This window comes from Dendropsophus ebraccatus, chromosome 3 (assembly GCF_027789765.1).
Source record: "Dendropsophus ebraccatus isolate aDenEbr1 chromosome 3, aDenEbr1.pat, whole genome shotgun sequence".
In the NCBI taxonomy this organism is placed as follows: Eukaryota; Metazoa; Chordata; class Amphibia; order Anura; family Hylidae; genus Dendropsophus; species Dendropsophus ebraccatus.
In genome coordinates this window covers 134528940-134546436 of record NC_091456.1, presented here as the reverse complement: position 1 = coordinate 134546436, position 17497 = coordinate 134528940, and the positions used below count along the sequence as shown (strand labels likewise).

Below are 17497 nucleotides of genomic sequence, written 5' to 3'. Positions count from 1 at the left end.
TACTGCCTATTATGCACAGAAGAACAGATGGCTGTAATGGAAGTCTTTATTGCTGACAGGTGCTGCAAGAAGCACAGGAGATCTAACGATGTCCATGCAGTTCTTTGAGCGGACAGAAGCAGAGAGCAGAGGCATGCAAGGCCTCCCACTGAAAGAGATAAAGGCGGGATTCAGCTCGGAGTCCGCAGGCAGGTGTTCCAAGCGGAATTTTGCGCACCTGTGCTCCCACTGCTCTCCGGCAAAGAATTGACATGTGGGACACTGAGGCAGACAGGAGTTCCGCCGCTTTTACTCAGTGTGAACATACTTGTACCTTGGGGTCCTTTTACACACACAGATATCTGACAGACTTTTGAGACCAAAGCCAGGGATGGATTTTAAATAAGAAGAAATCTCAGTCTTTCCTTTAAGACCTGCTCTCTACTTTATAAGTCTGTTTCTACTTTTGACTACAAAAATTTATCAGATATTTGTGTGTGTAAAAGGACCCTTAGGCCACGTTTCCACACCCCCATACCTATTCCAATAGCCGTTCAATGTTATCAGCAACATTGTGCGAATTACTGTTGCTGGCATGGGGGTATGGGAATGGCCCCCTACACATAAGAGCACCTGAACGTGGGAATTTTGGAAGGAATGGCAAACTATTTTCTATGTGTAGGATGGCTTACTCTACCATAACAGATCATGGTGGGGGAATAAAGTATCTTATTCTCCTGCATATTAGGAGAACCGCTAAACAAAATAATGTACACTGAACTGTTCAGCATTTATATCACTAGTTTATGCTGCCCTCATTTAAGGCAGCATAAACCTAGTGACTGATTCTCTTTAAGGGAGATAATCCCACAGGAGGTATCTGAGGACAGGTTATTCCTCTTCTCCCTATTGAGGGCATGTGGATGCTCAGCCAAACTAAGTGTGCATATGTATGGAGAGGATTGGAGGAGACCAAGAGCTGTTAAAAATAAGTAATCACCTAAAAGAAGCAACATTTTTTATCCTTCCCCGATGCACACTGGCGTATACACTGTCCTGTGACACCAGTCATTAGAGATGAGCGAACCTGTCGGATTTCTGGTTCGTACGAACCAGAAATCTCGGCATCTGACTCCCGCTGTCTGCCGGCTCCGTGTAGCCGGTGGATACAGCGTAAGGAAAGCCTAGAAAACTGGGATACAGCCTATGGCATAGGCTGTATCCCAGTTTTCCAGGCGTTCCTTACGCTGTATCCACCCGCTCCACTGAGCCGGCAGACAGCGGGAGTAAGATGCCGAGATTTCTGGTTCATACGAACCAGAAATCCGGCAGGTTCGCTCATCTCTACCAGTCATCTGTGGTGAGTATATGAAGCAGTGAGCAGCGGGGAAGGGATAAAAACATTTTGTGGAGTGCTTCTTTAAAAGGAATCTTTAACAAATCAGTGACTAGAGATGAGCGAACTTACAGTAAGCGAACCGGATCGCTCTGCTGTCGAATCCCGCTGCCTGGAGAAGATGGGAGAAGATGGACGCATCCCTAGGGCTTCCTGAAAAACATGGATACAGCCCTAGGAGATCTATGACTCATATTCTGGACTTTTCCAGGCTGCAGACTAACACAATCAACAGCCACACAATCCGGTTGGGGTTCAGCCGAACTTAAGTTCGCTCATCTCTAATAGTGAACAAAAAACTAATTACAATTGTAGATACCAATAACAAGTTTCTAAGCACATGACTTGCCAGATGCCTCCATGAATGTATCTTCACCCAAGTAAATTAAACATTTTTAACTTCTGAATCCAGCAACACCCTTTTGACGTTTAAATGACAGGCACATTATTTCTTCTCAGCCACATTCATAAAAGAAAAACCTACCCTAAATGGTTTTCCATAAATAGACTCTCCTCCTGTACCAGTCCCGGTAGGATCACCGCCTTGCACTATAAAGTCGGGTACAACTCTGTGAAATATTGTATTATCGTAATATCCTAAAACGTAGGGGGAAAAAACATCTCAGTATTATTAAATGTGAAAACAGTATACACAGAGATACGGGACTGATTATTAGCGTCCGATAGCTGGGACCCCCACCACCACCAATCTTGAAAGCAGGAGCCCTGGGTGGCCAAGGCAGAATTAAGAGCCAGCTAAGTATGTGCATTGGTGCCTCATTCACACTGTAAGGTACTGCTGAAGATAACCATGTGCTATACTTGACTATCTTTGACAGTGCCATATGCCCATTTATCAATCTGTGTGAAACATAGACCCCATACACTTTATAAAGCCAGCTACTGTAGGTGGCAATTTGAGACTAAAGTGTGCAGAGACCTTTACAGATTTTGTGAGCACCATACATTCTTCATACACACACTTAACATTGACAGATTTCCACATTCTTACACATGTAATGGTGTGATTTGCTGTAGTGCACAGGGACTAAGAGGAGTGCATTGTATTGATGGATGCCCACCAGGGCTTTACATTTTTAAGACAGTCCCAGAGTTGGGGCATTGATAGTCAAGAGTCCTACAGTTAGGCTGCATTCAATGTCCGTAATATACAGTCCGTGTGCAGATTGTATGTTACAGACTGGACCTTGGAACTACTGGCATCATCTATGATTATTGATGTTGTGAGCTCCAAAAGATTTAAATCTTTGTTCTTCTGTACTGACAAAGCCGTCAGTACAGTAGCATGGAGATTTAAATGTTTCTTAATGTCTCCTATAGGCCCACCATCTATGTGCCCTTAAAGAGGACCAATCATGGGCGAAAAATCTAATTTTTTTTTTTAGCTAATTAGATGTTAAATGTGATTTTTTTTTTTTTATATTTGTAAATATAATTATTTTTATTGTTCCGTTTTTTTCACTGTACACACTGTCATTTCCTGTCTTGAGCCGGCTCTTTTCAAGAGAGCCGGCATGAGACAGGAAGCTTCCGACATGCAGAGCGGCAGCAAGGCTGGGGGGCCGCCATCTTGATTACGTCATTTGCGTTCCAGCAAGGAACGTAATCAAGATGGCGGCGCCCGGCTCGAACAAGAGGATCAGGTAAAGTATAAGATACAGACTGCAAAGGCAGTCTGTATCCTCCTAAATAGACAAAATGAAGATACAGACTGCCTTTACAGTCTGTATCTTATACTTTACCTGATCCTCTTGTCCGCTGCAGCAAGGCCGGCGCCGCCATCTTGATTACGTCACTTGCGTTCCATCGGTGGAAGGCAAGTAATGTAATCAAGATGGCGGCGCCGGCCTTGCTGCAGCGGACAAGAGGATCAGGTAAAGTATAAGATCCAGACTGCAAAGGCAGTCTGTATCTTATACTTTACCTGATCCTCTTGTCCACTACACGAAGGCCGGGCGCCGCCATCTTGATGACGTCACTTGCGTTCCAGCGGTGGAACGCAAAGTGACGTCATCAAGATGGCGGGGCCTGGCCTTCGTGCCGGGAAAAAGAGAATTGGGTAAAGTATAGGATACAGACTGCAAAGGCAGCCGTGGCATGCACCAGCCGCAGCTGCAGCAGTAGCTTTAGTAAGAAGAAAAACTACTTTTATTCTGCCGCGCGAGGCAGAGAGACGGCAGCAACTAGTCTTTCTTCTTACTAAAGCTACTGCTGCTACATACCACGGCTGCAGCAGTAGCTCTATGCTATGATTCTGGGAATCATATCAGCACATGGAGTTGTAGTGTTGCAACAGCTGAAGAGCCACAGGTTAGGGAACACTGCTCTACACCATATCCCCACATTTGCCTGGGATCTTTCTTACCTTCTAAACAAAGTTGAATAAAGTTTCTACAGGCTTTAGGAGCTTCTTTTGACCATAATTCAATGTCAATCTCTCCAGCCGTTGTTTTCAGTAAAACCTAGGAAATGAATAATGGATGAATGGTGTGTGCACCTTTAGCATTCACACTTCAGAGTAACTTAACCACAGTGTTTTTACCAGGAATCCTCTACCAGTCAGACACTGGATTCTAGAGGAGAGGACCTTCCACCTTGTCTACTGACTTACCATGCGAATCTTGTAAAGCCTTGATCATTAAGGGTAATTTCACACGGGAGGATCCGCAGCCGATTTAACGCTGCGAATTCGCAGCTAAATCGGCAGCGGATCGATCCCTTGTGAATTCCAAATCAATTACATACTCGCAGCATGAGTGTCATCCGCTGCCAGTATGTAAGTGGCGCCCACATTAACCCCCGCCGCCCGGGATGATACATTACCGGCTGCGTGGGACCTCCGTGAGCCGGGAGCCTCAGACGCGGCTGGATCGTGGCGGCGGGGGTTAATGCGGCCGGCACTTACATACTGGCAGCGGAATGACAATCCCGCTGTGAGTATGTAATTGCATTGGAATTCACAGGGGATCGATCCGCTGCCGATTTAGCTGCAAATTCGCAGCGTTAGATCCGCTGCAGATTCGCCCATGTGAATTTACCCTTACACTACAATATTATTATCTGTATCATACCTTTCTACAGTGGATATGTCCTGGGTGTATTTACATCAGGGAATGCAAACCCACAGCCCATGAAGGGAATTGTAGTTTTACAACATCTGCAGAGCCACAGGCTCACTGGTTTACATTAATAGAGTGTTAGTGTTGTATGAAAAATCTGGCAACGACCCCGATAATAACTGCCATTAGGAACTGTCATCAGCTACCCACATACAACATAAGGTTCTGGTCACATCAACTTCTCAATTTTCATGTTAAAACAAAGCAGTGTCACTTTACAAAACCTCAGCTTCATCTACTTCAATGAAATCCCCATGAAAAGAAGCGATATGTCACTTTTACACACACATACTCTAAAGCTCCCACTAAAACCAATTGGGCTTGAAGGGGATATCGCGGACTACAAAAAGTGTGGTGTCCCACCACGGGTGTTACTAGTATGTTACACCCTTCGCAAAAGTCTGTACTTCAAGTAACTATGGTAATGAAGTAGTACCTAAGTTTTACCACAAGATGTCGCTACTGTATGTAACTGTACTTGTATTTTGCACAGCTGCAGGTAACTAAAGAGTTATTGTTTGTTGTAATCTGTACACCAATGAGGAGCTTTTCTTCTTCTCTGCCTATCTCTAAGCTCCTTTTTTCTATAATTTTTTCTTCACCACTCACAGGGGACATTACACCTCCTGTAGGAAGTTGTCACATGTGGAGAAGAAGTATACACCCACTCTTAGTCAGTCTTAGTCTGGTAGTTGAGTAGAGAGAACGCAAAACAAGTTGGTCCCTGCTGTGGTCCAGCTGGGCCCTAGCTTTGCCAGGTCCCCACTCCAGAACTAGTCCACAGTCTTAGTCAGGTTCCTGTGCAAAACAGATGCATACTGGAGACACAGAGACCAGTTTCTTGAAAGCAGCACTTCTACACACTATGCAGTGTTAAGCTACTCCAAGGAGAGGACAAACCCCAACCCACCCCGAGAACAAGTCTAAAAGTGCAGGACAGTATCCTGATAACAAGAGGAACTGATCCGGATGGAGCAAAGTTTCTAGAAGCCTACGTACTCTATCTCGCAGAGCGGGTGTAACCAGGGAATCTTGGCCACTCTGCTCAACCCAGGTAATGAGGTCTGGGGCTTGCGTCAACCTTATAGGACGGGTCACCCGACACTGGTGGGCAAAGGGTGGTATAGCAATAAAGGTCGAAACACGGGCACAAGTAAACTTCTATTTTCAAGTCTTCAGTATTCTGCTATTTCTTCTAAAGTTCCAGCAGAGCACATTACCACTTGGGTTGGGACTCTCACAACCTACTCCTCTCTACCACTCTGAACCTGCAGTACAAACTTCTCTTTACAACTCAGGACTTTCAGAACAAACTCCTCTCTACTACTCACAACTCCTCCACTCTAAAGGTCCTCAGTACACCTTCTGTCTTGTCAAGTCTACAGTCTGCTATCAGCTATTGTATAAAGTATTCTCTCAGTAAAAAAAGATCTATTTATGCTAACTGGACTCAGTAATTATTACTCAGGCACCTACACAGTAAATACCACATCCTTGGGTCAGCTCCCCTTCCTGGGGGTGGTGGTACCAATAGTCTAGTTGGGTCACAACTCCACTCCGGACCACAGTGATAAGTACCCAAGGGACCTCCTCACAGCCCGGCAGGTCACCGACCACAGGGGAAAGGGTATGGCTCGCCAGTCTAAAATAAAAGCAGGAGTACCCCCATACCTGTGTGCCCACCTGGCACTGGTGTCACAACAGTATACCTTCTGGCTGAGCTATATCCCGACCAACCACCACAGTAGTGGCGTCACACAGTACCATCTGGCAAGTGACAGGTTGAGCCTCACAGAAGTGCACCACAAAAGCAAAGCTACTTTCTTGCAAGTTCTTGACAGTTGTGTGTGGTAGTACAATTCAGCTCTATTCACTTCAATAGAAATGAGCAGTAAAATCCACATGCAAACTGAGGACAGGAGAGGTACTCTTTCTGGAAGACCTCGGTCATGTTTTTCTAAGCCTGGATAACTGCTTTAAAGGGGACCAATCAGGAGTATTTTGCGCATAACACTGTTAGCAGCTCCTTGCCATAGTGTGTGCCATCTTCCGTTAAAGTGACTGTACCACCAGGCCCAGGCTGAAGCACTGGAGGCGGGCCGACCCACCCTTAGTGGGAGGAAACCCTAGCCCCTCTATGATAGGGTTCCATTGATTCTAATGGAGTCACGTCATGGAGGGGCTGGAGTATCTTCCCACTAAGGGTGGGTCGGCCCGCCTCCAGTGCTTCAGCCTGGGCCTGGTGGTACAATCACTTTAAGGTATATCTGAGAAATTGTTCTTTTATTCCGGCACGCGATGCCGGGGGAAAGATGTGACTAGTCATCTGGGTGGTGTCTGGCCTCTTTGCTTGTCAATCATCCCTGCAGAGTGCTGACAGGCATAAAACCATGACTAGTCAAGGCCCGGTCACCACCCAGATGACTAGTCACGGCTCTCCCCCTGCACTGCACCAGAATGAAAGAGCATTTTCTCAGATATACCCTAACGGAAGACAGAACACTTTAGCGGCTCTATTAGGAGCTGTTACCAGTGTTATCTGAAAATCACTCCTAATTCCCTTTATGGTGCGTTTACACAGAGAGATTTATCTGATCAGTTTTGGAAGCCAAAGCCAGGAATGGATTTGAAAAGAGAAATCTCAGTCTTTTCTTTATGACCTGTTCTCTGTTTATAGTCTGTTCCTGGTTTTTGCTTCAGATAAATCTGTGTAAACGCCCCATAAAGGCGCCTTGTTTGCTGATCTAGGATTTGAAAATGCATTGGCTCAGCGCTTCACACAAGTGCAGGTGTGAAGACATCCTAAGGCATCCGTGCATCAATTGGCTCTGGGCACCCTCCGTCTATTAGCCAGCTTCTCTTCACGTGGATGGCATATGGATATGATGGTGTAGGGGTGCCAGCTAAAGACCTCCTAAAGCTAGCCATTTGATTCATGACCACACCATGCAATACACCCCTCCTCCACAAGGAGCACAGCTTGCTTTCTAGTGCTCCCTATTGGAGGTGGCACCCCTGAAAGTCAATGCTTGGCCCCTTTAAAAATCTTGCAGGGAATAGCACCAATAGGGGGCACTAGGATGCAAACTCTCTTACTACTTAGCAATGAAGCATTGTCGACTAGCCAAACCAACCAACTAGCCCATGATACCAGCTGTCTGCCCTGTGAATAGATCCCTGTATTTTGGGGACCCTGTAAGATGGATTGGGTCTGTCCATACTAAACACTTAATACTGGAAAAATCGTGGTAGCACCTCTACCACCATGCACTATAACAGAAAAGACTCTACATTCACCCCTTCCTCCCACATGGTCTGCCCCAAAATCCCCCCGCACCTTGCCGTTAGTGGGCGGCTCCTGGATATAGATGTTGCTCATTTTCTTTCAGCTCCTTCAAAACAAACTACCGCGTGCAGCCTGATGTTCCGGAATGTACCACTGCGGAGATAAAAAAGGGTGTAACCAACTCTTGTATACGTTAGTGCACACTACATAGATCAACTGGCTGATTAGCTTCACGTATACAGCTTGAAAAAGAAAACTTACAGGACAGTAATTACCGCAATATAAGGAAATAACGCTTCTTCCACAAAATGTATCCCCCTATTTTGTGGACCAGTCCTCTGTGCACCATCTAAACTAGTCGTCCGGGAACTGAAGATGAGAGTGTTTAGTTCCTACTCCTAGAGCTATCGTGGCGGTTTCCTTCAGGGGAGTGAGGTGTAGCGGTACAGGCTGTCCCGCTCCATGGCTGTCCCAGGTGAGGGTCACTGTGCGGCACAGGTCGTATCCTTTAGCTTTCTATAGGGGACATAGACGACTTATGGGTCCCGCCCCCCTCAGCCTCTTCTTACTAGAAATTTCTATGAACTTCCTTGTTTTATGTTTTCATGTTCTTCCTATCCTGAACCTGTTACATATTAGAACATGGAAGCAAGAGTCACCCACACAAATGACCATCCAGACTCCTGCAGGTGTGGCCCCTGGCTGGACCCCAGTGCGGGACATACTAAAAAGCATGAACAAAAAGAATGAAGAAAAAGAATGAACATTATTTCCTATAGGGAGACACCTAAAATATGGTTTTAATTGGTTTAATTAGAAAGACCAGGAATGAACAGCATTTTTCTGTAGTGCTCAGTGTACTGAGTGTATGTACTGTAGAAACCGATGTGTAATACCTTACCTGTGCAAGGTACACCTGGAATTAATAGGATAAGTAGTGAAATTAAAGCATAACTGTCATTTCAGGGTCATTTTTCTGAAAACATTAAATATCAACAGTACAAGCGATTTTAAGAAACTCTGTAATAGGTTTTATGTACTAAAAGAGTTTCCTTCTGTACTGAAAAAGCAATCTCCCAGCCTCCCCCCTCACATCAGAAACAGCAGGATTTCTATCTCCATTATGTGGCTATGGAGAGGGGAGGGGCTGTTAGGAGTGACTGAGCACGGAGGATTTCTGCACAGCACAATACCATGCAATCTTCTCTCAGTAAGTTCATAGATAAGCACTGACCTTTCTGACCCCAGAATCCTGCGGTTTAGGTGCCCAGAGAGTCTACAAACAGCTGACCTTCATGTCACCTCTTCCTGCTCCCTCATCTCCCTCAGCCCCTCCCCCCTCCGTAAGGATAGAATGGAGAGAGCAGAGCCCGTCTTCACTGGCTTCTCTAATGAAGACGTGTTTGCCTGATAATGCACAGATAACAAGTCAGGGGGGGAGGCTGAGAGATTGCTTCTTGAGTACAGAAAGAGGCTATTTTGGCTGATGAAACCTATTACAGAGTTTCTTAAAATCGCTTATACTACTGATTTCTACAACAAAAAAAAAACATGACAGTTACGCTTTAAGGCTTATTCCATCCAAAAAAAGGTGTAGTTCTTTCCCCGTGCAAAATAGACCAGGAATGAACAGCATTTTTCTGTAGTGCTCAGTGGACTGAGTATATAGACCATAAATACATCTATATAGAGAGGACTAGCGGCACTAATAGGTGCAGTATGCGGGTATAGCCAACAGTATATATCGGTTCGGATACAGGCCACAAACAGGTGGTGCTAACTGTGTAAGAAGCAGCATGAGAAATCAAAAATGGAAGAAATAAAAAACCAGTTGTACTCACCAAGTGAGTGCAACTGTTTTTTTATTTCTTCCATTTTTGATTTATATAGACCATAAATATTGATGTGTTTTACCCTACCTGTGCAAGGTACACCTGGAATGAATAGGATAAGTAGTGAAATTAAGGCATATTCCATCAAAAAAAGAGGTGTAGTTCTTTCCCCGTGAAAGACCAGGAATGAACGGCATTTTTCTGTAGTGCTCGGTAGACTGAGTGTATATACCATAGAAACCGATGTGTAATACCCTACCTGTGCAAGGTACACCTGGAATGAATAGGATAAGTAGTGAAATTAAGGCATATTCCATCATAAAAAGAGGTGTAGTTCTTTCCCCGTGCAAGATAGACCCGAAATGAACAGCATATATCTGGAGTGCACAAAGCAAGGAGCGTTTGTACAATAGAAACCGATTGGTAATACCTTATCCGTCCAAGGTACACCTGGCATGAGTAGGATACATAGTCGATGCAAGGGCAGAGAGATCCATCCTTCTGGACAAATAAGAACCCTGCTCCAGCTAAAGAGGAAGACTTTCGGAAGAAGCCTTTTTGCAGGTTATCCTTGATGTACGCAGACATGGCTTCAGTTTCCGGATCAGAGGGTGGATACACTCTACCACGAGTGGGCGTAGCACTGAGAAGTAGATTTATGGGGCAATCTTATGGCCGATGAGGTGCTAACATGTCAGCCTTCTTTTCGGTGAACACATCAGCAAAGTCCTGTTACTGGTCTGGGAGACCAGGCAACGGCTTGGAAGAGTCAGAAGGTGGTGGAGGTACCCGGTTGTGAGAGGTCTGCAGACATCGTCTGAAGCAATCTGGCCCCCAAACGCAAGACCTCACTGGTCTTCCAGTCAAGGCTAGGGGCGTGCAGCTGCAGCTAAGGGAGACCCAACAGGGTGGCAGAAGAGGAACGGGACAGAATGTAGAAGGTGATCTTCTCTGTACTGGGACTTGCCAGAAGTTTGTCAAGCAGGACCACAGGGAGTAGCCACTTCTGGACCAAGGATGCTGCAACGAAGTTGTGTGCTGAGCCAGAATCCAGGAAGGCGGTGGACTGGAATCGCTGTCCAGAAAAAGCAGAGATCGTAATCGCCAAGGACAGGCATGGAGAGGAAGCATTCACACCTAGGGAGGCCTCTCCTACCTGGCCTAGGTGTAAGAGTTTCCCGTCTGCTGAGGATGTTGAGCACAATTCAGGTGGAAGTTGTTGGGTCTAGCACAATAGAGGCACAGGTTTTGCTTCCGACAATAAGTTCTCTCTTCTGCCGTCAAACAACCTATGTCCACCTGCGCGGGCTCATCGGAGGCTGGTGGGGACAAAGAACAACTCCTTTGTCAGGTAGTATGCACGCTGGCTCACAAACTCGACAGGGATAATGCTGCCTAGTCGCCACCTTTCCAGTTGGGCAAAGGACATGCTTTCCAGCCAGGACCTCCCTTCCTCTTTGAATGACCTGATCCACTTGGCCACTTAGATCAATGTTCATTTCTCCGTAAGGGAAGAGGAGTTTTGTCAAGAACGTGTTGGTATGTCCTCGTCGTATACAACTGCCTTCAAAAGACCACCTACTGCTTTGTCCACGCCAGTCTCCGATGAGCCGTGCAGGTGGACATAGGTCGTTTGACGGCAGAAGAGAGAACTTATTGTCGGGAGCAAAACCTGTGCCTCTATTGTGCTAGACCCAACCACTTCCACCTGAATTGTGCTCAACATCCTCAGCAGACAGGAAACTCTTACACCTAGGCCAGGTAGGAGAGGCCTCCCTAGGTGTGAATGCTTCCTCTCCATGCCTGTCCTTGGCGATTACGATCTCTGCTTCTTCTGGACAGCGATTCCAGTCCACCGCCTTCCTGGATTCTGGCTCAGCACACAACTTCGTTGCAGCATCCTTGGTCCAGAAGTGGCTACTCCCTGTGGTCCTGCTAGACAAACTTCTGGCAAGTCCCAGTACAGAGAAGATCACCTCCTACATTCTGTCCCGTTCCTCTTCTGCCACCCTGTTGGGTCTCCCTTAGCTACAGCTGCACGCCCCTAGCCTTGACTGGAAGACCAGTGAGGTCTTGCGTTTGGGGGCCAGATTGCTTCAGACGATGTCTGCAGACCTCTCACAACCGGGTACCTCCACCACCTTCTGACTCTTCCAAGCCGTTGCCTGGTCTCCCAGACCAGTAACAGGACTTTGCTGATGTGTTCACCGAAAAGAAGGCTGACATGTTAGCACCTCATCGGCCATAAGATTGCCCCATAAATCTACTTCTCAGTGCTACGCCCACTCGTGGTAGAGTGTATCCACTCTCTGATCCGGAAACTGAAGCAATGTCTGCGTACATCAAGGATAACCTGCAAAAGGGCTTCTTCCGAAAGTCTTCCTCTTTAGCTGGAGCAGGGTTCTTATTTGTCCAGAAGGATGGATCTCTCTGCCCTTGCATCGACTATGTATCCTACTCATACCAGGTGTACCTTGGACGGATAAGGTATTACCAATCGGTTTCTATTGTACAAACGCTTCTCATTCCTAGTCTATCTTGCACGGGGAAAGAACTACACCTCTTTTTTTGATGGAATATGCCTTAATTTCACTACTTATCCTATTCATTCCAGGTGTACCTTGCACAGGTAGGGTATTACACATCGGTTTCTACAGTACATACACTCAGTACACTGAGCACTACAGAAAAATGCCGTTCATTCCTGGTCTATCTTGCACGGGGAAAGAACTACACCTCTTTTTTTGATGGAATATGCCATAATTTCACTACTTATCCTATTCATTCCAGGTGTACCTTGCACAGGTAGGGTAAAACACATCAATATTTATGGTCTATTTACTCAGTCCACTAAGCACTACAGAAAAATGCCGTTCATTCCTGGTCTATCTAACTAATTAAACCAATTAAAACCATATTTTAGATGTCTCCCTATAGGAAATAATGTTCATTCATTTTTTTCATTCTTTTTGTTCATGGTTTTTAGTATGTCCCCCGCAGTGCAGCTGTCACCACTGTTATTATATACAAAACCTGAGGAATGGAAGTGATTGCTGGGTTCTGACTGCTGGAACCTTCTCTGACCACAACAATGGGAGTAGGAGTATGAGACTTGTCAGTATTCCTGATATTGTGGCATAACCCAGCACCAAGCCTTTAGAAGGGGGTAGAACGCTGCCCAAATGGATCTGGTTTGGGGACATAAGAGTGTAGAGGGGTTATCCTGCCCATCCTCGCGGTAGGCCATCAGTATCGCTGTCAGCCACTTGTGCTGTAGCCTCTTCCATGTTCACATCATCTACAGGTCCGTTCATACTGTCTGTAAACCGTAGTAATGGTGCAGGTGTTGTGCTATTCAAATCAACAGGGTACACAGCAGTACTTTGTATCACTACTAGACTTGTAGATGATATGAAAGAGGCCACAGCACAAGAGCCTCTCCTTCCGTCACCTGGAGGATAAGCCAGCTGTTTTAAAAGGCTGAATAACTCCTTTTAATTAAAGGGACTGTACCATCAGGCCTGGGCTGAAGCACTGGAGGAGGGCTGATGAAACCCCCGTTCCTCTATGATACAGCTCCATTAATTCTAATGAAGCAATGTCATAGAGGGGCGGGGGTTTCCTCCCTCTGGGGGTGGGTCAGCCCGCCTCCAGTGCTTCAGCCCAGGACTGATGGTACATTTCCTTTAAATATAGTGACTGGTTTCCTTACAGGAGCATTATCTGGCTATTCCTGTGTTTTAAAACTTGTGACTTAAGATCCACGGACCCCTTTTTTGCACATTCTAATTGAGTCTTCAATATATCAATGGAGACTTTTGAACAAGTACTTGTTTAAGAGCTCAGTGATTGTTGTGTTTTGCTGGTCTACTATTCTTTGCCCCCAATAGCCAGAATCCTACTTCCCACTGACAAAGGGCAGTACCCCCAAAACAGCCGTCTGTGATTGGATGCCTGGCTTTGGTATTTCCCTTGTCATGGCGCAATACTTGAAACTAAGTTAGATTTTGACGCAAAAGGGGCCACCATGGTATTTCCCTATTTGTGTCACAATTCGCAACTGGATGGGACTTTAGGGACTACATATAAGTCTGATTTGGTGATCTCCTCACTGGGAGGCACCCCTTGTCAACAGGTTTCCTTCTCCTGTGTTTTTAGACTCGAAAATGAGACTTCACTGACCTTTTTTTGCATATTCAAATTTTTAGGAGGCAGTGTATCAATGGAGACCCTTGAACGAGTACTCCATTAGATTTATTTGGTGATCAACTTGAGCTCAGTGATTGTTGTGTTATACTTAGAGGGGAACTTCAGGTAGAGGTTAAAAAAAAAGAAACTTCTGCAGAAGCATAACGCATTACTTACCTGTCTATCCCAGTTTTGAAACTACCAAAAATCCATTTGTTTGGGGGGGGGGGGGGGGGTTTGCTCTGTTTTGTGTTCCTGTTCTTCCTTGTTTGGCATTTCCCAGAATGCAATGCTTTTTCTAATGTGATCATCACAGCCCCCACCCACTACAATCAGTAAAATTAGTGCAGCAGCTGCTTCTGGCCGGTTAGAGATGGTGAATCAGTCAGGGGATTGGGTTGTCCAGCCAAGCCTCCTGTGACATCACGCCCTGCCCCCTGTATGCATCATCAGCAAACACACACAATGTGAGACAGAGGCATGTAAGATTTGTCTCCTGGGGGGGATAGCAGAAAGAGCAGGAGACAACGTGAATTGGCACAAAGGCCATTTTTTTTCACTTCCTGGATTTCTATCAGCTACCAGTGTGGCAGAACTGTACAGAAACAGTATTACATTGTACAGACACATCTCTATAACTTTTAATGCACTTTTAATAGAAAACAAGTTTTTCTTATCCAGAGTTCCCCTTTAAATATATGCATAACCAACTCATCAACAATTCATCAGCCGATTTCTTGTCATTTCAGCCTACATGCACGGTGATGGCTGATCATGGTCTTTCAACGTGTTAAAAAATCACAATTACGACAGTGGTGGTCTGCTGTCTGTCACTCCGTTAATAGGAACGGTAGTAGCGATCTGACGCTCTCTTAAATGGGTCACCCGGGCGAAATAATTTTCGTCTGGGTGTCTAAAATTACCGGCACTAACACCATCTTGCATCATAAATATCCCATAAGTTAATTAAAACCTGCATTTTATTATATAAATATTTAATGTGATACATGACACCTTTCTTTGCTAAAGCAATCACTGGGGTCATTTATCTAGTCCTTCCCATTCATTGCCTTTTTCTGTGTACTTAGATAACTATAAGTATTGGTTTTGATGTGATAGGATGTGCCATCCAGTTCACAGTACATTGCTTTATGAGCAATGCCCCGATATATTTGCAGATCGTAATAACTCCGCAGGTCTGTGCAATTTCCCAATTCCTGAGGGTTCTTAAAGGGAACCTGTCATCACCTTCTAGCTGCCTGAACCACAATCACTCTCTGTTGGCCTCTGCATAGCCTGATGGGCTCGATAGATCAATCTCTCTATAACCAAACAAGAAGAGTGAATAGAGACAGCACTCCTCCATGGTGCAGAAACCTGAATATAATAATGTGCAAAAACGCACACGCCATGCAGACAGGGCTCTCACCTGTTGATGTTGTACGTGATGAAGACCTAAGGCACATCTCTCCATAGATATGAATTAAAAATAAATCTCATAAAATGCCACCACCACCCACGACAGAGTATTTAATGGCTGAATTCTCCACTCCAAAAAAAACACAGTAGATAGACACAGGACTTCAAGATGAAGATGTTTATAAAAACTCTAAAACATACACACTACGCATTTCAAGGCTGGACTATCCTTTTCCTCATGTGAACTCGAGGAACAGTGTTTTATAGTTTTAATAAACCTTTTTATCATCCATTTGTATGTCTTCATGTTAAAGTCTTTTGCCCATCACTTGTGTTTTTCTGGGACGAGACCCCTGTCTGTACCCAAACGGAAAGCTCTCTATCAGTCAAGTCCTCCTACAGTGAGACAGAAAAGTCAGTGAGTGGGGGAGTAAGGCACTTAGACGAGCTCTACTCCTACCGATAATCAAACAATAGTATCACACCAGATTCTGTCTCTTTTTCTCCCTATTAGTTCATACAAATAGGACAGATGTTTTTTAGGACTATATATGATGTCTGCAATCAAAAAAAAAAAATTGTCTGTAATGCACTTGTATTGCACCTGCAATCCTTATTTTTTAAGGATCAGCAAAGAAAAAGAATGTGATAGTTAAACGGGAATAGTTTAAAATCCTTATTCATTCTTTTTTCTTTTTCTTTTTTTTTTTTATGAATTTGCGAACATTATTATCAGGGCTGTGCAGTTGGTAAAGCCACAACTCGAAAGTACGACTCCGACTCCTGAATTTTATCAGGTTCGACTCCGACTCCTGCTCCTTCAGAAATGGCCAGTCATATACCAGGGGAGTTATTTATCACACTGGCTCAGCAGCTTCTCCCTAATGTCCTACATGATCCTGGGGCGACTTCTGAGTGAATAAAGGAATACTGTATATAAAGCAGCTTCTTCTGTGTATATCCAAGGTGGCGCAGGCCAGGGAATTGCATTTCCATTCATGCATCTCCCTGATTGATCCCTTTGTGTTCTCGCCCCCTTAGCTTTCTTTCTTGCCCACTGCTGTTTTTTAACTGATTTTGCATCACATCACCCCAATATGTATTCCATACTAGCTGACAATGAAGCAGAGCTGACACACACATGGTGCAATGCACCTAGGAGTTCACTGCATTGAGCGATTTCACTAGCAGCCGGCAGTGTTGTCGTTTGGCTGGTGTCCCTGAGATCAGCGATCTGTTTCTCTTATGGCTCTACTAGGCATTGCTCCCACTAGCCAGAATCCTGCTCCACACTGATGAGGGGCAACACCCCGAAACAACTGTATGTGGATGGTTACCTGGCCTTGGTTTTTCCCTTGTCGTTACATTGACTTATAGGGCTACTTAATATGGTGGTTTTGGTGGTTTCCTAACAGGAGCTGCCCCTTGGCTGGGTCCTTCCCAGAGGGATATCTGGCTAGTCCTGTGTTTCAAGACTCTTTGAGGCTCCACGGGCTCTTCTTTTGCATATTCATGTTTCCCAGCGGGCAATGCACCTAGGACTTCACTGCATTGAGCGCTTTCACTAGCTTTCGTTTGCTGATCTCAGGGAGACCAGCCAATCTGTTTCTCTTATGACACACATGATGTAGCAGAGATGACGAGTGCATGGTGTAGCTATGTGCTGCATAACAGGCATTTGTTTACCAGGGGTGTAGTGTAGGTTTAGATCTCTGCTTGCTGAAAACATTCTAGTTCCATCCAGACTTTAAAAACATCCATAACACTTAAAATATTCAGAGCTGTGACACAAAGATGGGTACATATGTTTACATTTAATCTCAGCAAGTAGAAATATTAAAGAAACCTAGACTCAGGGACTCATATAATGCTGCGTTTACACGGAACGATTATCGTGCAAATTCGCACGATAACGATCAAATTCGAACGATAATCGTACGTGTAAACGCTGCAAACGATCAAACGACGAACGAGAAATCGTTCATTTTGATCTTACAACATGTTCTAAAATCGTCGTTCGCAAAAAATTCACAGATCGTTCCGTGTAAACAGTTTGCCGATTTAACCAATGTGTGAGATAGGCTTAAACGATCGCAAAACGAATTTCCGTACGGTATATCGTACCGTCTAAACGCTGACCGATAGGAAAAAAAAAACGTTACTCCGCCATCGTTAATCGTACGATCGGGCCAATTATCGCTTAGTGTAAACGCAGCATAATGCTGCGTTTACACATAACAATTATCGGGCGAATTTG

The 17497-nt window shown here is 45.0% G+C and overlaps 2 protein-coding genes across 2 annotated transcripts in view; one reads left to right on the top strand and one right to left on the bottom strand.

Moving 5' to 3' along the window:
* Positions 1-8139, bottom strand: part of CWC27 (CWC27 spliceosome associated cyclophilin) — a 130240-nt gene extending 122101 nt beyond the window's left edge. The window contains exons 1-4 of the mRNA XM_069962720.1: positions 8063-8139; positions 7853-7954; positions 3762-3858; positions 1860-1972 (exon numbers count right to left, since the gene is read on the bottom strand). Of these exons, the coding sequence (XP_069818821.1) occupies positions 1860-1972; positions 3762-3858; positions 7853-7894 (252 nt within the window). The 5' untranslated portion in view covers positions 7895-7954; positions 8063-8139. The remainder of the gene's footprint in view (positions 1-1859; positions 1973-3761; positions 3859-7852; positions 7955-8062) is intronic.
* SREK1IP1 (SREK1 interacting protein 1) overlaps positions 8129-17497 on the top strand; it is a 51370-nt gene continuing 42001 nt past the window's right edge. The window contains exon 1 of the mRNA XM_069962721.1: positions 8129-8276. Coding sequence (XP_069818822.1) covers positions 8264-8276 — 13 coding nt within the window. The 5' untranslated portion in view covers positions 8129-8263. The remainder of the gene's footprint in view (positions 8277-17497) is intronic.